This window comes from Delphinus delphis, chromosome 7 (genome assembly GCF_949987515.2).
Source record: "Delphinus delphis chromosome 7, mDelDel1.2, whole genome shotgun sequence".
In the NCBI taxonomy this organism is placed as follows: Eukaryota; Metazoa; Chordata; class Mammalia; order Artiodactyla; family Delphinidae; genus Delphinus; species Delphinus delphis.
This window is the reverse complement of record NC_082689.1, coordinates 32,683,370-32,709,950: the sequence shown is the minus strand read 5'-3', so window position 1 is coordinate 32,709,950 and position 26,581 is coordinate 32,683,370. Positions and strand designations below refer to the sequence as shown.

Genomic DNA, 26,581 nt, shown 5'->3' with positions numbered 1-26,581 from the left:
TAATGGCTACATAATATTTCATTAGATTCATAATGCATGATTTACTTAGGTTGTTTATAATTTTTAATAGTTATAAACTTCAAAGATTAAATATGATGAACTATTGTACCAATTTTTTTTTTTTTTGTATTTTGATGGATTTGCTTATGATAAGTTCCCAGGATAAATATTCAAAGGGTGTGAATATTTTTATAGATCTCAATACATGTTACCTACTCAGTTTTCATAACGGATATAACAATTGACAGTGCCTACCAGTAACACATAAGTATATCCAACTCACTACAGCCTCATTAAGATGGAATGGTAAATACTGTTTCCTCCATTTTTTGATGTCAGATGGAACCTTGCTTTAATTTGTAGTTTTGTTTTTGTTTTTTTTTTTAGTAAGGTCAAGAGTTTTTTCCTACTCATTTGCTGTTCCATTTCTGTGATATCTATTCACATTATTGATTGGTTGTTTTGCTGTTTTATCTTACAAATTTGAATTGTTTTACATTTGATAAATGTATAAACTTTGTTATGTTTTATATTAGTTTTTAATGCTATATAAAATTTCCTTTCTGTAGTAGAGATTGATCTACCCCCTCTCCGAACTTTACTAGGTGTTAGACGAATTGGATGTGATATAAAAATAAAGTACATTTTGGGTAATGTGTTTTAACTGTGTTATATAAGAAGCTTGAAACAGCTTAATTAAAATTTTTTTTCTGATTACACAGACCTGAGGAGGCCATATATATTCAATGATTTGTGTGTCTATGTGTGTATAAATAATTTTCAGGTCCAAACTGTTTAAGCCCTTGGAAATTTCAAGAGTCTGACATGGCTGACCTGCCTGGTAACATCCTTCTTCACTACACTGCAAAGGTCAGAGTAAATGCATGGACTGTCCATCTAGCTGTAACTATGCTGTGAACTAAAATTCCATTTTTATTCCTTTTGTCATTTCAGTGGGTAATTGAGAAGAAGGGGCTTGAATTACTGTTAAAAATTATTAATTTTCAAAAGAAGATGAGAAGCAGTAAAAATTAAGCTGCAGTTCTCAGCTGTGGTTCAAGTGTTATCATTATGTCATCCCAGTTGTATGAATGGAAATGGTTGTAGTGGGAATTTGTACTAACGAATCAACTTCAGTAAATGAAATTGTTTAAATGTATTCTTCTTTTTTGGAAGGAGAGTTGAAACAGAATTGTGCTCAACTTTTTCTTTGTTTATTTTTTAAATTTTTTGGCTGCGCAGCTTGTGGGATCTTAGTTCCCTGACCAGGGAATGAACCTGGGCCCTCGGCAGTGAGAGCGCAGAGTTCTAACCACTGGACTGCCAGGGAATTCCCTGTTTATTTTTAAAATGTGGTTAACAAGAAAACAAAAGAAATGTTTACATCAGAAGGAGAAGAAAAGCTACATATACGCATACCATGCCCAGTCCTTTTTCCTTCAAGAAAAGTCGTTTATCTAGTGAAAGTAATTGAGGTTAGCAAGGGCTGAGGGAAAGATCAAAGGTAGAAAAGGAGGAAGAAAAGGGAGAAGTGGCATAAACAATATTAATTGCCTTCATTATATTTAATGTTACTTTAACCCAGAAGTTGCTTCTGTTGTGTGATATTATACATCATAGACATTTCTCCCCCTAGTTGAACCAGCTAGTACATGGTCATAATTTATTACTTTGAACACTTGTTTATGTGTAACCTAATAAAATTTACTTGTCAGGTGGTATTTCCCCTTAACTTTTAATTTTGATTAATTTCAAACCTAGAGAGAAGTTGAAAGAATGGTAAAGTGAAATCCTGTATACTCTTTACCTAAATTCACCAGTTACTAACATTTTGCTGCACTTGGTCTTCATCTGTCTATCTCAAATCATTTGTGAAAGCAGATCAGCATAGCAATCAAGACACTTTACTCCTAAACTTTACAACATAATCATTAACCTCCCTGAGAAAATGATCAATAATTCATGTCCTTTACAACCCATGTTCAAATTTTCCCAGTTTTCCCCAAAATATTTGTTTAGCCTTTTAAAAATTTAATCTTGGATCCATTTGAACATTGCATTGGTTATAATATCTCTTGAGTCTCTTATTTTATATTTGTTTGGTTTTTATAATATTTTTTCCCAAGGATATACATGTTTGTTTACCAAACTAGATTTTAAGTTATTTCCTGGCAGGGACTATCTCTTTTTTTTTTTTCCCCCAGGGACTATCTCTTATACTTATTTTCATTACAACTATTGCGTATAGCTGGATAGGAAATAATTGGACTTAATCTCACTAATCGGTGACATGTCTAGACATGTGATGACTAACTGAGTCTTTTTGGCATATCCTTTTTTCAAAGTAACTTTGATTTTAATAATATTAAGGTTGAATTTTTACTTTTGGAAGTAAAAATTCTGTAATATTTAAAATAGCTATTTTTGGTCACAAAACCCGATATGACAAATATATACAATAAAACAGTTTATTGGAGGAACATTCCTTGAAAATGGTAACATATGATACAAGAATTCTGTGGTTAAATAACGTTGAGGGAATGTTGCATTCTGTATATCCTTCTTGGAGAAGGATTATACACTTGAAAAATTCTGCTTATAAAGAAACTAGTTCACATTTGTTTTATCCTACTTTTTCACCAGTTATCTGAACATAGAACACATTTTGATTTTCATTTCACTTATTAACAAGTGGTAGTTTGGGAAAAGCTACTCCAGGGAATTTTAGCAGTCAACAGTTTTTCATCTTTGTACTTATTTGTAGGAGGTGTTTAACCATCAATTTAAAATTTTTTGAGTGTTCTCTTTGTGCCAAGAGTTGTCTGAACTTTTAGGATACAAAGATGAGTAAGTTAAAACCTCTGGCTTTAAGAAGCTTACAATCTAAAGTGAAATAAATGTGTAAAAAATAAGTGCAATATAATTTTATAAGCATTTTTTAGCTACCATTTATTTGGTGTTTACAATGTATTAAGCACTATGCTAAATGTTTCACATGTACTGTTTCACTTAATCTTTACAAAAGCTCTGAGGGTTATGTTGTCCTCTGTATCTTTTCTAAGCTCTAGTTGTCTGAGGCTGAGGAAAGATAAGTAACTTGCCTAGCCTCATAATTCTAGTTAATACCTAACCTGTTTAATGCTTAACCACTATACAATATTTTTGTGTTGGAATTATATACAGAATACAGTGTGGGTACAAAGGAAGAGTGGTTGGTTCTTCCAGGAGGATAGAATATCATAGAAAAGATGGTTTGATTTGTGTTTTAAAAGGCGGAGTAAAGGGAGGGATGTTCAGTGAGCAACACCTACAAAGGCATAGAATGTAAAGCTGGATTCTGTGTGTATTTGGGTATAGGTCACTGAGTGGGAGCAGTTGGCCAGAAATGAAGTTAGAGGGCCAAGTGGAGGCCAGATCATAGCAAACCTCTTATGCCAGGCTAAATAGTAGGCAATGGATAGGATTTTAAGAAGAGTGATATGATCAGGTTTGCATTTTAGAAAAAGGTCTTGAGCTACAGTGTCAAAGTTGGATTGGAGAGAGAGACTGAAGGCAGTCATACCATAGGGAGATTACTGTGTTTGGACAGGTCATAGATACATAGTACCAAACTAAGGTAGTAATAGGAGAAAGACTTTTCTGTCTCGGAGACTAATACAGTTTACATTGAGTTAAATGTAAACTCAATTTACATTTACTTTATTAAATCAATGTTTCTCAGTTGCCTTAAGAGAAAAGCAACAACCACATCATCTGTGCTAAAATTTGTAGTTTTCTTTATTTTCTTTTGGTCTGGGGATTAGATTCAAGAATGTTTCATTATCTGCCAGTTCACAGGTTACATGTGAGGTTCCCTGGTTTATAAACCTTTATGGAAGTTAACAAATAACTTTAACAGTTTCTAGAGTTGCAGACAAAGCTCTTAATTTGAATATAACTAAAATTGTCAGTCAGTAATATAAGGGAAAATAATGTCTTGTGCCTGTGGTTTGATTTTTGTATTGTGATATAATTTTCTGTACTAATGGGAATAAAACATTGAATTTTTTAAAAAGTCAAAAATCTGTTTGCATATATTGGTTTAGAATAGAAGGAATTTTAAACTATGTGATTGGTAAATGGTAAGTTCTAGCTAATCCTCATCTGTCAGACGACAAGCAGCAGTGACCTGCATTTGATGAGTGAGTGCATTAGAATCTAGTCCCTGATTCTTTTAAAAGACAATCAGAGAATACTAAACTTAATATTGTAAGCATCTTATCCTTGACTATACTATATACCTTTTAAAATTATGGTGAAATGTTCCATATATAGTTAAAGTTATGTTTTGTCTTCATTGTTCTTAGCTGTTTGCCATATTTTTCTTTTATTTTTAGGCCTGCAAAAATTCAATCTGTCTTGATTTGTCTACTAATTGTTTGCATGGAAGGTTAACAGGAAACAAAGTAGTAAACTGGGACATTAAGGTAAGTTAATGATGAACGATGGGCAACGTATTATTTATTTAAGTGTACTGATCCTTTAAAAACTTTTGTCTTTTGAGCACCACCAGATTGATCTGAATAAGTCCTGTTTAAAATGTTTGCAGATACACAGTTTGAAGGATAAATAAATAAGTAGTTGAATGACTATTTGATTTGTTTGTAACGTAATTACCTTTTTAAACTATGCCATGAGCTTAGCAGTTTTCATAAGAAAAATATGCTGCCCTCGTTAATAGCTCCACTTTTAAGGTATTTAATCCCTAAAACTATGTAACAGATTTCAACCCCTCAGAGACTTCTTTGATTATCCCTTTTCTCCTATATCACATTCATCTCCTGTCCATCAGCTTTAAACAAACTTAGATCTTTCCTCTCTAAGGTTAAAGATGAGTAATTTTTCCTCTTCTTCATAACCCCGTCTAGCCATTATATCTTGTCTGCCTTTTTCATGTGCCTCATATTTATGTCTTAGCTGGATGTAATGTCTTTGCTTCTATTTAAAGTCCTCTACTTATTTCCCAAGATGGAGTTAACTATTCTTGTCATGAGTACCTATAGCAGTTTCTATTATTTCACTTATCATGGTGAATAGTTAACTGTTTGCTTGCTTGATTCTCCAGTAGTCCTTAAGAACTTCAAAGGAGGGAACACTGCTTTTTCCCCCCAGTGCCTGGCACAGGGATACATAATAACATTGTTGACTGAGTGATTAAACTAGTAAAGATTATTTGGGCTAATGTGAAAGTCAGAGATATCCTATTTCTAAAATACAGGATTTCCTTAAAAGATATATTAAATAGAAATTACAGCCTAAGTAAAATAAAAATAAATATAAAATATAGTTATACTGGAACTTGCTGATAAATCAGCAAAACAACAACAACAAAACTTTTGTCTTCTAGTCATTTAATACCAATCAAATATGCTTATTGTTTCAATGAACAGAAATCATTAGGATAATTCTTCTATGTAAAAATGAATCCATAAGTTTGTATTAATCTCATGTTATTCATGTGGTATAAAGCTTTTTTCTCTTTGACTTTGAGATAAGAACACCTATTCTTACCTGTTAACATAGTAAGATTTATGACTTGTTTGCCAATTTGTAAGTTTTTTTAATTTGAATTTTATTGTATTTATTTTTATACAGCATGTTCTTATTAGTTATCTATTTTATACATATTAGTGTATATATGTCAATCCCAATCTCCCAATTCATCCCACCCACCCCCACATACCCCCCCCAACCCGCTTTCTCCCCCTTGGTTTCCATACGGTTGTTCTCTACATCTGTGTCTCTATTTCTGCCTTGCAAACCAGTTCATCTGTACCATTTTTCTAGATTCCACATATATTCGTTAATATACGATATTTGTTTCTCTTTTTCTGACTTACTTCACTCTGTATGACAGTCTCTAGATCCATCCACATCTCTACAAAAGACCCAATCTCGTTCCTTGTTATGGCTGAGTAATATTCCATTGTGTATATGTACCACATCTTTTTTATCCATTCGTCTGTCGATGGGGATTTAGGTTGCTTCCATGTCCTGGCTATTGTAAATAGTGCTGCAATGAACATTGGGGTGCATGTGTCTCTTTGAATTATGGTTTTCTCTGGGTATATGCCTAGTAGTGGGATTGCTGGGTCATATGGTAATTCTATTTTTAGTTTTGTAAGGACCCTCCATACTGTTCTCCATAGTGTCTGTATCAATTTACATTCCCACCAACAGTGCAAGAGGGTTCCCTTTTCTCCACACCCTCTCCGGCATTTGTTGCTTGTAGGTTTTCTGATGATGCCCATTCTAACTGGTGTGAGATAATACCTCATTGCAGTTTTGATTTGTGTTTCTCTAGTAATTAGAGATGTTGAGTAGCTTTTCATGTGCCTCTTGGCCATCTGTATGTCTTCTTTGGAGAAATGTCTATTTAGGTCTTCTGCCCATTTTTTGATTGGGTTGTTTGTCTTTTTAATATTGAGCTGCATGATCTGTTTATGTATTTTGGAGATTAATCCTTAGTTGAGATAAGGACACTTATTCTTACCTGTTTACATAGTAAGATTTATGACATTTGCCAATTCGTAAGTTAACTTTTGATGTCATGTATAAGATTGGTTTTATAAGGATAGTTTTATGGATTACTTATATAGAGAAAGCTGATTATTTGTGTTATACATTATACTTGAAAATCAAAGCAGTCTTTGTTGCCTTGAGTATAGATATGTAGAAATCAAAAAGGAACAGAATTATCAAGAACAAGACTATTGCTTTTTTATACTGAAGCAAAATCAAAGCCAAAAAAAGTTAAATGACATGACAACTGGAAAAAAAACACTTCCCATCCAAAATTCTAGTTTACTTACTGTAAAAAGCCCTTAAAAATCAATATGAAAAACAGGCAAAGACTATGAAGAGGTGGTTTATGGACTTAAGGTATGTAAACAACGGCAGTTCAGAACATTTTAGCAGTTAATAATAGCTAATCTTATATAACACCCATTGTATGTCAGGCACTAAGCACTTTTCATGTATTAGCTTATCTCATCCTTGTAACAACTTTACAAAGTGGGAATTAATATTATCCTCATCTTACAGATGAAGAAACTGAGGCTAGGGAAATTAGTAACTTGTCTAAGATACTGAATATATTTTGTTAAGCTATCCAGAATAGTCAGTCACTTTGAACTTCAGTTGAAGCCACTCACTCCACCTTTTTTGTAAACTTAAAGTAGAGGAGTCAGTCATATTTGTACTGCAAATACATTCTTTTTTTTCATGATTTGTTCTCCTGTTTGTTGTGACTAATTGCCTTGTGACACTTGTTACCTCTTATATCACTAGTGTTACGTTGTGAAGTCTACTTATGGGGTCATGTTTAGATTGCCTATGTTGGGAATTCGTAAACTTGGGAAAACAAAGATGTATTAAAATGGTCTGGCCTTGTCTCTTGAGTATTGATTTTGGTGACCCTTGAGGCTGCTCTTTAAAGCATATGCCTGTACAAGGGTTCCTTTAGCTTAGGCCATCATATACTTAAAGGTTTAGCAAATTGTAAGCTCATACATGCTGTGTAGGTATTAAATGAGAAAATTGCCTGTGTTTTATAAGATTAAAAAATTTTAGTTTCCTCTTTCAGGACAGCATAAACTGCATAGGTGGAGTAAATGTACTTTTTCCTCTAATGGAACAAATCAGCCACTTTGGTGAAGGACAGATTCCTGAGGGATTGAATGAAAGCACAGTTCCTGAAGTGATAACACCTGTAGAAGGAGATTGGGTGGTATTGAACTCCACAAAGGCATCAGGTATTAAGCTGAAATCAACGTGAACTAGTCATTGAGAAACTTGAGAATTAATTGAAAGATAGATTGAAATGTCTTGCTACCATGATGAAGAAACTTAACCATTTGTAGCTGAAGTAGTCCATCCCTAATTTTACTAATGGAGTTCAGAAAGTGCATAATACTTCAGTGAAAACACTTAAGATGTTGATTATACTCTTGACTATCCTTAGTTTGTACTGTTAGCAGAAATCGGACATTGTTAAATTTATGGTAGAGAAAATATTTACATGTTCATATAAGTATATAATATGCAGTCACTGATTTCTCTGATATTTATGTTCTGCAAGTGACCTTTGGATGCAAATTTCTGAACCAAATTCCTTGTTTGTTATAATATGCATATGATATAGAACATGTGATACAAAAGTGATTAGCATAATTATGATAATTAATGACATCTTCACAATTCCACAGAGTCAAGACTAGAGAGAAATTTAATTGCAACATTTATCTTGATTGTGAAACACTTTATTCAAAGACATCCTATTAACCAGGACAATCTTATTCACTCCCATGGAGTTGCCATTCTTGGTGCCTTACTTCAAAAGGTGAGCTAGTCTGACGTTATGTAGATGTGACTGATGATTGTAATTACCAGTTAGTGTTGAGGTTTTTTTCTTTCCAATAAATAAATATATGTATATATTTTTTATTAAATATATTTTTAAAATTATACTATTATAGCTTAAGTTATATTAATGGATATAATTTATTTCACAAGCCGCTTTTTAAAACTTGAACCACCTCATACAAGAACTACATATCTTACATAACAGTGTATAATCTTTGATATAAGGACCTTGTGTGTTAACTTTGGTATTTGGGATATTTCATCATTTAAAGACACTATTTTAGGAATATGTTCTAGAGTTACATCAGAAAAAATAATGTTTAAATTGTTTATATTTTTCTAACCAAGCGTTTTATATTTAGTAGATGCTCTGAATTAATCATTTCAAATTATAGCTTAATGACAGTTATTTAAACTGAACTTTACAGAACCCTCTTCTATTTGGATTTCAGGTGCCAAGCACCTTGATGGATGTTAATGTATTGATGGCAATTCAGTTACTCATTGAGCAGGTATCAGTAGAGAAAAATATGCAGCTCCTGCAACAAATGTACCAGTATTTACTCTTTGACTTCCGTATTTGGAACCGTGGCGATTTTCCCTTTCGAATTGGTGAGAGCGGGCTGTTGGATAAATTTTATAGTTGTTTTAGAAATGTATTACTACTTATGTGACTTTACTTTAGGTATATAATTGAAAGTGAACTTTCTATTTTAGGTCACATACAATATCTTTCCACCATCATCAAGGACAGCAGGAGAGTTTTCCGAAAGAAGTATGGTGTACAGTTTCTCCTAGATACACTTAGGATTTATTATGGGTATGATATCCTTACTCTTTCTCAGTTTGATATTGTTTCTGTTACTTGATTGGAACATCTAGATTGTTTAGTTTCCAGCAGTTCTAATACCTTTAACTTCAGAGAGCCAGGATGTTGTGGAGGTTAAAATGATGAACAGTGGATCACATACACTGGGTTTGAATATTATGTTTCATTAATTGTCTAGCCATAGGCAACTTAGTCACCTTTTCTGTGCTAAAGTTTTCTGCTTTGTGACAAGGAGATAATAAAACTGTATGACTTCCTATGGTTGTTTTGAGGATTAAATTAAATGAATTAATAATGTGTAAAGCACATAGAACTGTGTCTGCTACATAGTATTGCATAAATATAAGCTGTTTTAACCATTTTTGTCTTAGTATTGCATAAATATAAGCTGTTTTAACTATTTATGTCTTTGTCATTGCAACTCCTAACTTCAAAAGGTTTTCCTTAAAAAGAAAAAGAAGCCAAAGATGCTATGAATTCTAATAATTACATGGAAACAACTTCTTTTAAACTATGAAATCTTTTATATATAAAAGTACAAAAATATAAAAATTTCAATTCTTGCCCATTTACTTTTTCTTTCAGGAGTGATTGTAAATATAGTGAGCTGTCTCTAGATGATATTCGAACAATAAGGACTTCTTTGTATGGACTAATTAAATATTTTCTGTGCAAAGGCGGAACTCATGAAGAGATACAAAGTATTATGGGTTATATATCTGCTATCAATGAAGAAGAACAGGTATTATGCTCTGGATAAATCTGTTATTACTTTTTAATAATTAAGTTGCTATATCATCTTCTTTTAAACTTACATGTAATATAACATTTTAACAGTAAAATGTTTATAGTGTCACATATAATATTATTAAGCAGTTAAAGAGGTAAATTTTATCTCCTAACTGAAAGTTTAATAAAATAAATGGCAGTGTAATAAAACATTTATTTTCTAGCTAATAGTAAAATATTAGCTAGAAAACAGTATGTGGAAATACTTGTCCTGGCAATTCTGAAATCTGTTTTTGTAGGCCACATGATGTATATTTAACTGTTATCAAAGTTACTAGGCAGATTTCTAACATGAATTTTAATATATCATAGGTTCATAAAAATTTTGCATAAAGAGTAAATTATAACTGTATTTCTATTTTTAAATACTTCTATGTACACTATTCATTTTTACCTCAGAACTACCCTTTAAGACAGTGGTTCTCAATGTATGGACCCACTTACCTGGGAATTTTTTAGAAATGCAAATATATGGCCAAATCAAGCCCTCCAGGTGATTCTGATGCATGGTAGAATTTGACCACGGATACAAAATATACAGACCAGGAATTACTCTTCCCATGTGCACATTTGGAAATAGATGTTCAGAGAGATTAGGTGACTTAAAAAGTTACACAGCTGATATACCTGGAAAAATAACCCATGTGTATTTACTGCTCTTTCTGTGCTCTTTCGGTATACCACTCTCAACACCAAATCTGAGCATCCTTAATTTATGTTGACTCAAATATTTTGCCCTCTATCATGATATATGCATTGTGTACTCAGTGGTTATTATAACTTCATAATTGGTATTATATAGAAGAGTTAACTTAGGCTATTTCCTTATAAGGTTGAACTACTTCAAAAGCTTCTCATATTTAGAATAATAAATAATCATCTTATTTCATGATAGCTGTATTGTCACCTGCTATGATTCATTGCCAATGATATTTTCTTGGTCAATTTAGTCAAACAATTATTTATTGAATACTTTTATTATACATATACATAGAGTAATACTAGATATTGTAGGTATTTAATGATGAAAGAATTATCATTCTTATTTTTAGCCTAATGGAGGCAGGGATAGATAAATGTTTATAAATAATTATGAAACAAAAAAGAGTATGATAATATCTATAAGAGAAATATGAAGTCCCATGAGGTTTTCACTGGAGAGTGTTACATGTTGAGGAGACTAGGAACGGCTTCATGGAAGAGATGGCTTTTCATATGGACCAAGCAGGATAGGAATGGTTCAGTGGGTGAATTTGAGTAGTGAGAGGATATACAAAAGGAAATGGAATAAGCCAAAAGCCTAATGGAGGAAAGGCAAGGAGGGTTCAGAAGACATCAAATAATCCAGTTAAGCTAGAACATGAGGGTATAGAGGACTTAAATAACTATTTGTGGTTCTTGACTTTATTTATGCTTCCATATATGAGTGTGGTTGTTTGTGTTGCTTAATTTTAAAAGCTTTTTGGAATTTTGGACATACTCTTCAGTCTCCTACGTACCAGCCCAACTAGAGGTCAACTTTTCTTACTGCTGTTTGAACCAGGAAATGCTGACATACTTTATGCCTTGCTCTTAAATCAGAAATACTCTGACAGACTAAGAGAAATCATTTTTAAGGTACAAACATGTCTTAAGAGTCTTTATATTTGGGGACATTTGTGGGTGTATGCATTTACATGGAACATATCCATTCTATGAATGTAAATTCTTTTTTTCATGTCTACTTCCATCTAGTTTTAAATTGTTCAGTTTGTTTTGATATATATTTATCATGTTTTTGTTGTTTATGTATTTTAAAACTAATTATATTGTAATCTTGTCAATAATTTCGGTGGAAAATCTACTCTGCCATACTAACGTAGAACCTCTTATCCCCCTTTTGACTTACAGTGGGTCTATGTGGCAGATTATACTAAGCTTATTTAGCATCCACTGTTTATCAGGCACTAAACCCTTTTTATATATTAGTTTACGTAGCTCTTGCAGCAACTTTATGAAGTGGATATTATTATTATCCTCATTTTACAGATGAAGAAACTGAGGCAGAGAAATTAATAACTTGCTAAAGGATGTAGGACATATTTTATTAAGCTATCCAAAATATCCCAAACTTAAAACTTCAGCTGAAGCAGCCCACTCCACCTTTTCGGTTAACTAAAATTAAAGAAGGCAGTTATATTTCTACTGCAAATACATTTTTTTTTCATGATTTATTCTCCTGTTTGTTATGCCAAATTGCCTGTGACGTTTGTTTCCCCTTACATCATTAGTATGACATTATAAAGTCTACTTGTAGGGTCATGTTTGGATTGCCTATGTTTGGAATTCTTAAACTTTGGAAACAAAAGTGAATTAAAAGTGGTCCTACATAGTCTCTCTTGAATATTGGTTATGGTTGACCCCTGAGGCTACTTTTAAAAGCATCTGCCCACACAGGGTTCCTATATGGAGATTTAATGTTATTTCTTCAAAAATGGCCTTGCAGGGGTTGTTCATGATATTATTTTGCCAAGATTACCCTTTCCGTATAGGCTTTCAGTATCTCACTTTGTAAAAGATTGATCTAACTCCAAGAAGTATGGGGTTACTAATTCATTCTTCCATTTTAGCATATGGATGGGTTGCTTCACAAAGTATTTCCTCGTTGTTGAAAATTATTTTGACAACTGTCACATAAATAGATTACTAGATTTATCTAGAAGTATCTTTGTTTTCTTTCAGAGCACACCTTTGTTCCTCTTGCAAGCTACAGGATTTGTTTCCATCTACACCGTAGCCATTAAAAGAAATTTTTAAAGTATTCCTTTCATCTACCAAGAAATTTATATAAACTAGGGTTTTAAACATACTAATTATTCAAATGCAGTTGCATTTCAGTCCAGTTCATTTTTAAATTTATTTTTTAATGATAGCAAGATAATGGAGTGTTCTTCCCTATTTAGTGCTATTTTTTTAATACTTGAGGAATAAAATGATACTCCAGAAACACTGTACACTAATATTTATTCGATATTAACCTAAGTGACAATTGTTCTTAGTTCTCTATATTGAGAATATATTACTGTTGTGACCAGGTTATGGAACAGATGTTGAAATGCACGAACGTTTATGAACGAAGTAAACAACGTATTCGGCTTAGAGAAGTTGGCTACTCAGGATTAGGTCTCCTTCTTAATGAAGCACCTGTTAATACTTCTCTCATTAAAAGTCTCACCAATCAAATTATAAATACAGGTATGACTAAGGCTAAAATATTGATACATTTAAGAAATGTTCTTCATAGTCATGTAATTCTATTTGATGGCCCTGAATTTTTTTTTTCTTCTGAAATTCTTTCTTCTTTTCCCCTCTTCCCTCAGGTTGCTTTTAAAATTACCTATTACTTGATTCAGCAGGGCTTTTCTTGGGTACTGTTTCAAATGTACCTTTGTTGTTTTTGTCTCTCCGGAGCATAGCATAGTACCTTACTTGGTAGGCCTTCAGTAAGTGTTTATTGACTGAGTGATTAGTAAATAATTCAGTCTATGTAAAACGAAAAGGACATTAGAGAAAATATGTACAAGATATTCTTTTTCCTTTCAGAGCTTAAATTCTTAAAGGGAAAATGAAAACTAATTTCAGATATTCCTTTTTGTTTCTAATTTTGCTTTTATGAACCTTTTTGTAAGTAGTTCCTACAAACCATAAAATTTTTGTCAGATGCTAGGGGTTCAGAAAGGTATAAGATAAGGTTCTTTGTCTTGAGTGGTTTATCATCTCATTGAGAAGACATGTACATAAAAAGATAAATACAAGTATAAGATCCAAGCAGTATCAACAGTATGTTCAGGCAATCAAAATAAAAGAACAGCTTTTTAGGGTTTAGTCAGGAAGATGTTAAACATTCTAAACCTATTGGTTTTGTAAAATTTGAACATATCTACAATTCCTATTTAAAATGAAACAATTATTTCTGCGTTTATATGACTATTACATACAGTTCTTTCTTTGAGAAAGAAGAAAGCTGGAGGCATCACACTTTCGGATTTCAAACTATACTACAAAGTTATAGTAATCAAAACAGTATGCTGCAGTATGCATAAAAATAGACACATAAACAAGTGGAACAGAATCAAGAGCCTAGAAATAAAACTATGCGTGTACAGTCAACCAGTATTTGACAAGGAATCCAAGAATACTTAATGGAGAAAGATAGTCTGTTCAATAAATGTGATTGGTAAAACTGGATATGCACTTGCAAAAGAATGAGAATGGATTCCTGTCTTACACCACCCACAAAAATTAACTCAAATGGATTAAAGACTTAAATGTAAGAACTGAGCTGTAAAAATACTAGAAGAAAACATACGGGAAAAACCCTTTGACCTTGGTCTTGGCAATGATTTTTTGCGTGTGACACCAAAAGCACGAGCAACAAAAGTTAAAATAAACAGTGGGACTAAATCAAACTAAAAAGCTTCTGTGGACTTACCTGGTGGCGCAGTGGTTAAGAATCCGCCTGCCAGTGCAGGGGACACGGGTTCAAACCCTGGTCTGGGAAGATCCCACATGTTGTGGAGCAACTAAGCCCGTGTGCCACAACTACTGAGCTTGCACTGTAGAGCCCATGAGCCACAAGTACTGAGCCCGCGCACCACAACTACTGAAGCTCACACGCCTAGAGCCCATGCTCCACAACAAGAGAAGCCACCACAATGAGAAGCCCACTTGCCGCAACTAGAGATAACCTGCACACAACAGTGAAGACCCAACGCAGCCAAAAATAAATAAATTTATTTATTTTTTTAAAAAAGCTTCTGCATAGCCAAAGAAACCATCAACAATATGAAAGGGTAGACTATGAAATGGGAGAAAATATTTGCAAGTCAAATCTGATAAGGGGTTAATATCCAAAATATATAAGGGATTCATATAACTCAATAGCAAAATATCCAATTAAAATATGAGCAAAGGACCTGAATAGACATATTTTCAAAGAAGATATGCAAATGGTCAATAGATGCATGAAAATGTGCTCATCATCCTTAATTATCAGGGAAATGAATATCAAAACCACAATGAGATATCACCTCCCTCCTGTTAGTTTGGTGGTTATCAAAGAGACGAGATAATACGTGCTAGTGGTGAGGGTGTGGAGAAAAGGGAACCCTTGTGGGAATGTAAGTGGTGCAGCCACTATGGAGAACAGTGTGGAGGTTCTTAAAAAATTAAAAATAGAACTACCATATGATTCAGCAATCCCTCTTCCAGGTATATATCTAAAGGAAATGAAATCATATCTCAAAGAGGTATGATCTGCAACCCCATGTTTATTGTACCATCATTCACAATAGTCAAGGCATGGAAACAGCCTAAGTGTCCATCAATAGATGAATGAATAATAAAGATGTGGTATATATATATATATATAATGGAATATTAGCCATAAAAAAGAAGGAAATCCTGCCATTTGCAATAAGAGCCTAGAGGGCATTCTGCTAAGTGAAACAAGTCAGGCAAGAGAAGGAAAATACTGTGTGATCTCACTTACATGTGAAAAAAAAAAATTGAGACAGGGTAGGTTGGTAGTTGCCAGAGTTGGGGCAGTGGGGGAAACAGGTGAAGGTACAAGGGGTACAAACTTCCAGTTATAAGTAAGTTCTGGGGATCTAAGGTAAGCGTGGTGACTGTAGTTAACAATATTGTATTGTATATTTGAAAGTTGCTAAGAGAACATACCTTAAGTGTCCTCACCACAAAAAGAAATATAGTAACTATGTGAGATAATGGATGTGTTAACTGACCTTATTGTGTAATCATTTTGTAATATATACATATATCAGATCATCATGTTTTATACCTTAAACAGTGTTTTATGCCAATTATATCTTAATAAAGTTGGGGGAAAAAACAAAGGGCATCTGTTGTTGACAGCAGGAAAAAAATAAAAATGAAATGATTGTCAGCCTTTATATATAACTATTACCACAGTTCTTTACCTGGTTTTCTCTAGTATTTAATTTTAACTTTTTTTTCCCATCATAGATCCTGCTATTAATTTCAAAGATCTGTTATCTGTGGTATATATATCTCACAGAGCACGTATAAATGTCAGGGTGGTCATCTGCAGAAAGGTTAGTAAACTTTAAAGATGTACTTTAAAAATTGCAGTATCGTTGTATTGTTAAGAACTTTTAGATTGAGTATTTTTCACCAGATATAAGTTTAATATCTTTTATATGACATAATTTTATAGTTTCCTTTTTTGAGGTGAATTAACTTTATATAATCATAAGAAATCAGCATATAAATTTGTTCTTCTTAGCCATACATGAGCTCCTGGAAATAATGCCGTTTTTGACTCTGGTCAAAAATGTATTACCAGAGAATATTTTCTTTATTCAGAACCTTTTGTTGTGACCATTTTTAATGCAAACACCATATTTTAGAGTTTCTGAATCTCTTAACCTTTGTGGAAAAGATTTTCTGTAGTTTGTTTATGAGTGTATTCCAACAATGATTTACCTTCAGTCCACTCATTTAACCTCTAAGTCGACGAATTGTTACCCCATGCGCTTCTTCCTGATTATATCCTTCTCTCTCCTCTACTGGCAAACACTGACCAGTCTAGTATTTAATTTGCTTCCTTGTTTTTCTTTTTAGTTTTACTCCCTAATTATGTCACAGTACCTTTCCATCAGTAAATCTGGATATGTCTTTCTCTTTAACAGCTACGTAGTTTTTTATTCTATGGCTGTTCTATAAAAGTATTATCTGGTTCCCAGCTGATGGACATTTAGATTGTTTCCTGTTTTACCATATTAACAAACTTCTGTTAGGAACATTTTTTTACATTTGTCTTTACCTATCCATGGTAATACATATGTAAGACATAATTCATGAAATGTAATTTTTCTGTCAAAGAGTATTCACATTTTACATTTTAATGGATTTTGCCATGTTTTCTTTGAAGCAGGTCATGTAAATGGATCCTTTTCCTTTCAGTGTGCAATTAGAAACCTCTTTCAGTACAGCCCAGTTTTTATTCATTATGTGTTTATAAAATTGCTGTAAAATAAGTCTGAAAATTTTAAAGTCATGAAATCATGAAAAGTTTCTTTGCCAACCAAAGATTAATATGTTCAACTTAGTTAATGTGTTTAAAATTGCTATTGTGCACTGCTACAGTAAAGGTAGCTCACTGATTGATGGCATTAAGTGAGGAAAGAAACTTAACGTGTCATCATGACTCACTGCGACTCACTGCTTTCTATATCAGCATCAGTGTACATAAGAACCATTAATTTTGAAGTCTGTAACAACATAACTCATTTCCTGCTATGAAATTTGTCAGAGTTAGAAATTCTGATAAAAGAGATACTCTATAAACACTGGGAGCCAAAGTTCTTTTCATCTACTTAGAAGTTTATTGGCTTTGTGATTAAAATGTCTTAAAGATCTTAACAGCATTTCTGATAGTGTTTGAGAACTTGCTTTTATCCAAAAAATGTGAAGTCAGTTGGGATACTAGAGATCATACACATTGCCATGTAAATGTCTACTCTTTAATTTCAGTTTCTTATTCTAGCTAAATATCAGCATCCATCTCATTGGAAATAGTTTTCTGGAATTAAAGTTCAGTTCTTGTTTTGTTTGTACCATGTAGAGTTAATGAAAAAAAATGCTTTTGTAAAAGCAGCCATTAACTTTGCCTGAGGAAAAAATGAGGTGGGAAAACATTCTTGGTGTACCTAGGTTCTGTCAAAGTTTCTTATGTGTTCTAGTTTACTCCCTAACCATAGTTCCAGAACTGTGCCTGGCACATAGTAGATGTTCAGTATTTACTGAACAAATGTACTAGGCTCATGGAAAGTACTTAGTTGAGAGGATATAACTTTATTACATTTTATACATTTTATACATTTATATACATTTTATACATTTTATATGTACCTATATATCTATATTTTTTTCTCCAACCAAATTAAATTAATAACGTGAGTGTGTTGGTATGTGGAGGATTATTTTATCTTTTTTTCCTTTTTTATCTTTCAGCAAATATTTGAGTCCCAACTCTAGATATACAATGAGTAATATGCAGATTAGTTAAAAACACAATGTCTGCCGTCCAAATATTTTCTAATCTAGTTAAGAATATAATCGTTTGAAAGTATATCCTTCCAAAGTTTCTTACTAAATTACTTTGTCATTAAAATAGCTGAAAAGAAACTGTTGTTGATGTAAAGTACTGTACACTTTTTAACGAATTTTGCATTCTTAATCTCTTCACAGATTTTACAGATTTTACAGTCCCAGCCAGATGCAGCACATCAAATATCTCAACAAGTGGGTTGGCAAGACACTTTAGTTAGGCTTTTTTTAAAAGCAAATTTTGAAAATGGAAATACTCTTCATAAGCACAGTAGGGCTGTTGTAATGAAAGACAATGATAAAAATATATCAGCTGAAGATATGAAGAGGAACTCTGATGAAAAGACAGATGAGGAAAAAATCAGCTCTTTTGCCTCAGCTCATGTGTCTTCAGATCATTGGAGTTTGGAGGATAGACACTCCCTAGACTCAAACACACCATTATTTCAAGAAGATAGCTTGATGGGAGAATTATCTTTCAAATCAGAGAATCGAGGAGAATTCTGGCATAATAACCCTTCACATCTGAGTTTAGATCTCAGTGGAATTGATTCATGTGAACTGAGTGATAGTGGAAGTCAAATGCCAGACAGCTTGCCTAGCACGCCATCCCCGATAGAGTCCACTAAGTCATTTTCTGTGCAGTCTGACAAAGAAAGCAGCATCACAAATGATGTGGGCTTTAGTGATGACTTCCCTTTACTTGAAAACCAAGAGGTAAGATTCCTTATTTGTCCAAATGTGGTTTTATGTTTTTTTATGTCTGACCTCAGAAATGTGTGATTGTTAACAATTTCATGTATTATTCATGTTCCAAGTCTCATGATCTAAGGTATTAGAAGCCTGGAAGTCACCAAATTGTGAGTGTCTTGAGAGCAAAGCCAGTGTCTTATTCATCTTTACATCTCTAGGGCCTTCGTAGTAAAGTTCCAGGTTCATGTAGCCACCTTAAAAATATGTTGCATGATTATAATTCATGTACCTGATGGTTCTCATGATCTGCTTTTAACACCCCCTCCCTCTAATAATTTCATATTAATTTCTCTTTTTTATAGAGATGTGAGGAAGAGCTTATTCAATTACTGACAAATATTTTGAACTGTGTAATGTGTAAGGGACTAGAAAAGTCTGATGACGATACTTGGATTGAACGGGGACAAGTGTTTTCGGCACTAACTAAACCAGGAATATCCAGTGAGCTACTTCGACCATCAGATGAAATAAAACTAATGTAAGTAAGCATTCATTGGTGATATGCCCTCTCCTTTTAGAGTGGGCAGGAGTCCAAAATAATATTTGTTATTGAACCTTTATTCAGTATTCAGTCGATGTAGAGAGAGAGAAAAGGAGAAGCTTTGTGCTCAGCCCTTCTCCTGTCTGTTTGCCATTCTAGTGGGATCTAGAGAGAAATCCAAAACTAACTCCAATGTGAGGAGATTTAATTCTTACATTAATTTGGATTCTAAGTTATTATATATTCCTTGTTTAAGTTGTTTTCTGCAGTATCTAAGCACTTGGTGCATGTGTTCTACAGTCTTGTCCAAATTTGAGTGCTTCCATGCTAAAGGAAGGTAGTAGTGTTTTCATGAAAATTACTTCTCTAAAGCTTTGAGTTCCCTGCATATGATAGAACACTGTACCAACAGCACACTAGAACAGAATTACTTTTTTGTTTTTCTATAGGTCTAGACTCTCTGTAAGGCATAAGGCTTTCTTCCCTAACATTTCCAATTTCAGTTTTTTGTTTTGTTTTGTTTTGTTTTTTTGCGGTACGTGGGCCTCTCACTGTTGTGGCCTCTCCCGTTGCGGAGCACAGGCTCCGGACGTGCAGGCTCAGCGGCCATGGCTCACGGGCCCAGCCGCTCCGTGGCATGTTGGATCTTCCCGGACCTGGGCACGAACCCATGTCCCCTGCATCGGCAGGCGGACTCTCAACCACTGCACCAGCAGGGAAGCCCTCCAATTTCAGTTTTAAAGAAACTTTTAAGTATCTCATGGAGGCTGGAATGTGAATTATTTTCATAGCTTTTTCAAGGTCAAGTCAAACAGGTAACTTTTACTTTGCCTTTTAATATTAGGTATATTAAAGATAAGTACTCCAAAGATTAAAAAGTTGCTTCATTATTACTAAATTCTATCCACAGTGTCTTATACCTGCCAGTGATACTGTATCTTTGGAGGTACATTCCTATTAATAAGTAACGAGATTTGTTGTTGCTGGGTTTTTTTTTTTTGGTGACCTGTTATTTTTATAAATTTAAAATGGTTTTAAGAGGACTTTGTTTTATACTTAGTTTGCTACAGAAGATGTTAGAATCGGCAGTCACAGAAAACAGAGAAGCAAAATTTAATCCAGTAACTGCTGAAAATGCTTTCCGACTCATGCTGATCATACAGGACTTTCTGCAGTCAGAGGGACTAGTTAATTCGAACATGTGGACTGAGAAGGTACAGTAACATCTCTTTGAAATTATTTGTTTAGTAGTGAAGGACTTTCAAAGAAAGAAATTTTATATCCCCTCTTTTCAGAGCATTAATATTTAATCAGATGTGATAAACATGGATAAGATGTGATAGTCGCAGATGTGATAGTTACTTTTGTTAAGTAACTCTTACTAGGATAATTCTTTTGTTTTTTACCAACTGAACATTGAATTAGTTTTGAAATATTTATGATTTGTATTACTGTTGGGAAAACTCATCATCAGTAGATTTAAAAATGGAATGTTTTTATTTCTCAATTTTTCCTTTGTGTTAGCTTTTAGAGGATATGATGCTGCTCTTCGACAGTCTGTCAGTCTGGTATTCTGAAAGTCCTGTATGGGTGAAACTCTCACAGATTCAAATCCAGATGCTTCTAGGCTTCATTGGAAGGGGTAATTTGCAGGTTTGTCGATTCTTTTTTGTTATTTTATATACTCACATGCAACATAGGAATTTGTGCAGTAACTGAATGGCAATTATGTTTTCAGCATTTTAATTTTTTAATCAGTTTCAAAAATATCATGATTTAACTCTAGTTTCAGTTTTGTGAGATGAGAAAGAAGCTTGAGAGGCGGCTAATCGATTCTTTTTTCCTGATGTTTATGATTCAGTATAATTTAAGGTTTCCTTTTAGAGGATTTATGTATAGCTTATATTAGAGGGCATTACTCACATCATCTACGTTTAGTATAGCTACGAGCTCTACAGCCTGCATAGACTTTTATACGTGTGGAGTTCAGGGCTTGCATTTTTAGGAAAATTATTTTTTAAATTGTTCTGTCAAAATCTTTTTCTGTACTTAGTAATCCACTAATTCAGTTTTACATTTATCTCATTTTTCTTCATTTATTAAACACTTACTGAATACCTACCAAGTGTTAGCATTGTGCTAGGTTTCTACTATAAAGATAAATAAAAGATGGACCCACAGAATATTTATTATTTTCAAAAATTTTGAAGGTTGGGAAAGTTCCATGCAGATTTTAGTCTGTCATCTTTCTATTTACATTGGATGCTTGTGACTACCTGCATTGGATTAGTCATGACATGTATCGCATGGTTATTTATCTGGCCCTTTTTAGTTTCTTTTGATAATCGTTTCTAATATAAACTTGCTATAATATTGATAAGAACATGAGGAGGTTAAAATACCATAAGGTTGCCCTATTTTAAAAAGACCATATTTTTCAACATATATTCTTTTCCAGTCATTTAAGAAAACATACTCATTGTGGAAAGTACACAAAAAACATAAAGAGAAAAAATAGATAAAACATCCTTCATCCCATAGCCTAAGAGAAAACAACTGTCAATATTTTAATGTTTTTTTCTCTTTATATTTCTTCAGATGATTAAAACCATCATATATTTTGATAATTTTGTGTTCTTTTTTATTTTTCTTACAATTATATTAAACTCATTTCCCCACATTACTAACTTTTTAAAGATAGTGGGTTTTTTTCCTAATCATAAAGGTAACACATGGTCATTGGAAAAAACATGGAAAAAGCAGAAAAGCTAAACAAAAAATAAACATTCTGATATGTGGATGATGAAAATTTGAATTGTACAGCTTTTAAATACAGTTTGAAAATTATATGAACTAAGAACTTAAAAAAAAAGTTATTATATGCTTTGTCTAGTAATTCTACTCTAAAACTATATCCTGAGGTAATAATCTAAAATACCAAACAGTATTTGTACACATAGATGTTCATTGTAGTTTTCTTTTTTTCTCCATCTAGAAATAGAACAAAGGTAACTTTTTTGGCTTTTTTATTAATATGAGTCTGGTGGCTGGCTGTTAAAGCCCTTGCAGCCAGCATACCAGGTAGTTCTTTTTTTAGATATTAGAACTCTGTTTTTTTCCACTCATGATCACCCTCAGTGTTTTTATCCTTGGTGAGATTTCTAAGGAGAAGTAAAATGTCTGTTTTAATTTGCTCATGATTAAATATCCAGTGCCTGTACCATAGTAGCACTCTATAAATACTTATTAAATAAATAAAGTGTGCAGCACCTACAGGTAAGACTGATCCTATCAACCAGTAGTTAGTGACCTATAATACTTCTCACTAGCTACTTGTTTAATTTCACTCCCTCAGGAATAAAAGCATATTTCCCTGAGTTTGTGCATGTTAAAGGCTGGGGAAGGAACCCCTTCCCTTATAGGGGTTTAAATAGAGTTGCCTGCAAAAAGAATCTGGCTAGCAAATTTGTTTTGTTTGGCCCATACATTATTATTTAATTGCCAGCATTTAAGTATTAGGAGATTTCACATCAATGCCAGGATCTCCCAGGTTGTCTTTAAAGCAGGACTGAGTAAGTTGTTGATTTATTTAGATGCAGTATATGGTCACCGTGTTGTCTGGGTTTCTGCTCCTTCAGTTGTCTTGGCTCAGCCAGTGATTCTCTTCACTAGCTACACATGAAATCACCTAGAGGAGCTTTTTAAAAATGCCTTTGTGGGCTTCCCTGGTGGCGCTGTGGTTGAGAGTCCGCCTGCCGATGCAGGGGACGCAGGTTCGTGCCCCGGTCCGGGAAGATCCCACATGCCGCGGAGTGGCTGGGCCCGTGAGCCATGGCCACTGAGACTGCGCGTCCGGAGCTTGTGCTCTGCAATGGAAGAGGCCACAACAGTGAGAGGCCCTCGTACCGCAAAAAAAAAAAAAAAAAAAGGCCTTTGTGTGGGGCATCACTCAGTAATTAAACAGGAGAACTAGGGCCCAGGTATTTTTTGTCATTTCTCAGGTGACCATAATGTAGTACTCTTTATAATGTGAGGGCAGGGCTATCATATCTAGTGTGGGGGGGTAGTGTGTGTATCCAAAGTTAAGTCGGTGGTAAGTAAATCATTGTATTCACTGAAAGTGTCTTTATAATTTTAAATAAACATATAAACTTATAGTTATTTAATACTGTGATACTAACTTAAAAGCAAATCACTGAATATTCAACCTTTCATGTGAATAGTATTTTTAAAAACATATAGCAAAAAAGCCCAGAATATTAACATTGGTATTTCCTGGATAATGAGATTTTATGACCTTTTGTCTCACATTTGTTGGCCTCTATTGGGTTTGAGCTGCTTTAGTCAGATTCAAAGACTAAAGTGAAGGGATTTGGGGAAAACCTGAGAAGGGTAGAGAAGCTTCACTAGTAGAGGCTTAAGTTAAAAGTAGAAAAGTTAAAGTTTTGAGCCATCTTAGAGGTTGTGTCCTCCAATGCTGTTTGCTTCTTTAAGTCTTGCATGGAAAGACTGCCTGAGATCCCTTATTGTTGCCTTGGCCTGCAAAGACATGTGCATACAGCTCAGATCAGCTTTTGGTACACATATATTCTTTTTTTTTTTTTTAACATCTTTATTGGAGTATAATTGCTTTACAGTGGTGTGTTAGTTTCTGCTGTATAACAAAGTGAATCAGCTATACATATACATATATCCCCATATCTCCTCCCTCTTGCGTCTCCCTCCCACCCTCCCTATCCCACCCCTCTAGGTGGTCACAAAGCACCGAGCTGATCTCCCTGTGCTATGCAGCTGCTTCCCACTAGCTATCTATTTTACATTTAGTAGTGTATATAAGTGCATGCCACTCTCTCATTTCGTCCCAGCTTACCCTTCCTCCTCCCCTTGTCCTCAAGTACATTCTCTACATTTGCATCTTTATTCCTGTCCTGCCCCTAGGTTCTTCATAACCATTTTTTTTTTTAGATTCTGTATATAGGCACATATATATTCTTGAAGTGATGTCAGTTTTTAATACTTCCCTTCTTTCCCTTGCTTTTCTTTATTTTGAGAGTAGTATGATCCAAAATTGGGTTATAGGGTTAAGGGAGAAGGAGACACTTTATATCATTTGTCCTGTTTTGGTTTTAAGACTTCCATCTTTCTCTAGTCTAGATGAAATGAGGCCCCTTCATGACCAATTTACCTTTCTAGGATGGAGTTTAAGGCCAGAGCTTAAGAGTAATATAGCATATTCCTTTGCCTGGGTTTGTGACCTAGATATGTATTTTCCTTGGGAACTTTACTCAGTTGCCTGTTCACTGTCCTTTATCTATAAGAATGCTTTTGATTCCAAATAACAGAAATATCAATGCAAGCTGACTTAGTTAAGAAGATTCAAATAGTTGAAAATTCCATAGCTAAGATGAGTTTAAGGCATGATTCAGTCAAGGCTCTAGTTCCATTTGTTTGCTGTTCTCACAGCATTACTCTCCATCATGTCAGCTTATCTTAAGCTGACTGCCCTAATTGTCACAAAATCACTGCCAGCAGCAATTAAGGCTACATGCTTCCTTGTTCATATCCAGAGAAAGAGAGTGCTTCTTCCTAGAGTCATTGTTGGTAGACAGTTCTTCATGGATCTCCTGTGAATACAGACACTGGATGCCTTTGTGATGAACTGTCTTTTTGAGGACGCATGTATAGAGAACAGCTTGGGAAGATAGAGATGATGTCTCCCTCCAGAGCAAAAGCAGGTTTGTTTACTGTCCAGTATAATAAAGATAATGTCTCCTTCCAAGGCAACGTTCAGGTACACTTACTACCCAATTTAAAAGACTTGTGTTCACTTTGCTTGGGGTTCCTCTCCTATAATGCAACCACTGGGTGTGCAGGCATCATCTAGTTCTGTTCATTTCTCACCATGGAATTACATTTCGGGGAACAGGGCAAGTGCTGATATTCTGGCTATTGCTAATGCTGTAGATCTTCGTCTCTGATCCAGGAGTCTCATTCTTCTGCCAGCATCTATGAAACAATGGTAGGCTAACTTGTCAGCTTGGAGATGAGGTATTGATAAAATCCAAGCCCTTTCACAGTTCTTTACTGTTATTGTATAAAAGTTGTGTCTTTGCATGATAAAGCTATCCCTGAATGAATCCATGTGACAAAGACAGTGACATGAGTTGACTGAAAGATGAGTTACCTGAACCAGTCACTGTGGCAAGGGGTTGGATATTCTGTTTGGTTTATATCTTTTAGAATTAGAGATGGAATCATCCCCGAATTCCTGCAAACTCTCTGAAGGAGTAGAGTGGATGTTGGGGTGATTAATTATCAACCTCTTAACTTTTCTGTATATTCCAAATGAAACGTGGGTTACTTTTATAATTTATTTTAAAAAACAACTTCAAGAGGAGCCAAAGAACTTTGTTATCATTAAATATCTGCTTTATTTTACTATTTTACTCCAGGTTTGTGCAGTGGCATCAGCTAAGCTAAACACCCTTCTTCAGACCAAGGTGATTGAAAATCAGGATGAAGCATGTTACATTTTAGGGAAGCTGGAACATGTTCTAAGTGAATCAATCAAGGAACAGACTGAAATATACTCATTTCTGATTCCGCTTGTACGTACCCTGGTTTCCAAAATTTATGAGCTTCTCTTCATGAACTTGCATCTGCCTTCTTTACCTTTTACCAATGGAAGCTCTTCATTTTTCGAAGATTTTCAAGAATATTGCAGTTCAAATGAATGGCAAGTTTACATTGAAAAATATGTAAGTTTCATCTTTGTTGAGTGGGGTTTTTCTACTAAATTATCATTTTTATGGAAGCATGCATTAAATTTTGCGTATGTATATTTTTTATAAGATTGTACCTTATATGAAGCAGTATGAAACCCATGCATTTTATGATGGTCATGAGAGCATGGCACTTTATTGGAAGGATTGTTATGAAGCCTTAATGGTGAATATGCATAAACGAGACCGGGAAGGGGGAGAGAGCAAGCTCAAGTTTCAGGTAAAAATTATTAAATGTTTTTAATACCAGTTTTTTATGTTGATTTCAAGCATTTAATGTTCAAATGAGAGTAATAACAAGACTGAACTTTGAAAATGAACAATATTTTATGTTTTTTATTTTTTAATTTATTTTTAACATCTTTATTAGAGTATAATTGCTTTACAATGGTGTGTCAGTTTCTGCTTTATAAC

At 33.9% G+C, this 26,581-nt stretch overlaps 1 protein-coding gene across 5 annotated transcripts in view; it reads left to right on the top strand.

The window, feature by feature from the left end:
• NBEAL1 (neurobeachin like 1) overlaps positions 1 to 26,581 on the top strand; it is a 177,663-nt gene that overhangs the window by 74,650 nt on the left and 76,432 nt on the right. For all 5 annotated transcript variants that reach the window (XM_060016264.1, XM_060016263.1, XM_060016265.1 and 2 more), the window contains 16 exons: positions 785 to 870; positions 4,377 to 4,466; positions 7,625 to 7,793; positions 8,247 to 8,380; positions 8,856 to 9,015; positions 9,121 to 9,223; positions 9,818 to 9,974; positions 11,480 to 11,638; positions 13,096 to 13,255; positions 16,046 to 16,134; positions 18,293 to 18,868; positions 19,207 to 19,382; positions 20,446 to 20,599; positions 20,910 to 21,038; positions 25,838 to 26,143; positions 26,238 to 26,387. In XM_060016264.1, coding sequence (XP_059872247.1) covers positions 785 to 870; positions 4,377 to 4,466; positions 7,625 to 7,793; positions 8,247 to 8,380; positions 8,856 to 9,015; positions 9,121 to 9,223; positions 9,818 to 9,974; positions 11,480 to 11,638; positions 13,096 to 13,255; positions 16,046 to 16,134; positions 18,293 to 18,868; positions 19,207 to 19,382; positions 20,446 to 20,599; positions 20,910 to 21,038; positions 25,838 to 26,143; positions 26,238 to 26,387 — 2,798 coding nt within the window. The remainder of the gene's footprint in view (positions 1 to 784; positions 871 to 4,376; positions 4,467 to 7,624; positions 7,794 to 8,246; positions 8,381 to 8,855; positions 9,016 to 9,120; positions 9,224 to 9,817; positions 9,975 to 11,479; positions 11,639 to 13,095; positions 13,256 to 16,045; positions 16,135 to 18,292; positions 18,869 to 19,206; positions 19,383 to 20,445; positions 20,600 to 20,909; positions 21,039 to 25,837; positions 26,144 to 26,237; positions 26,388 to 26,581) is intronic.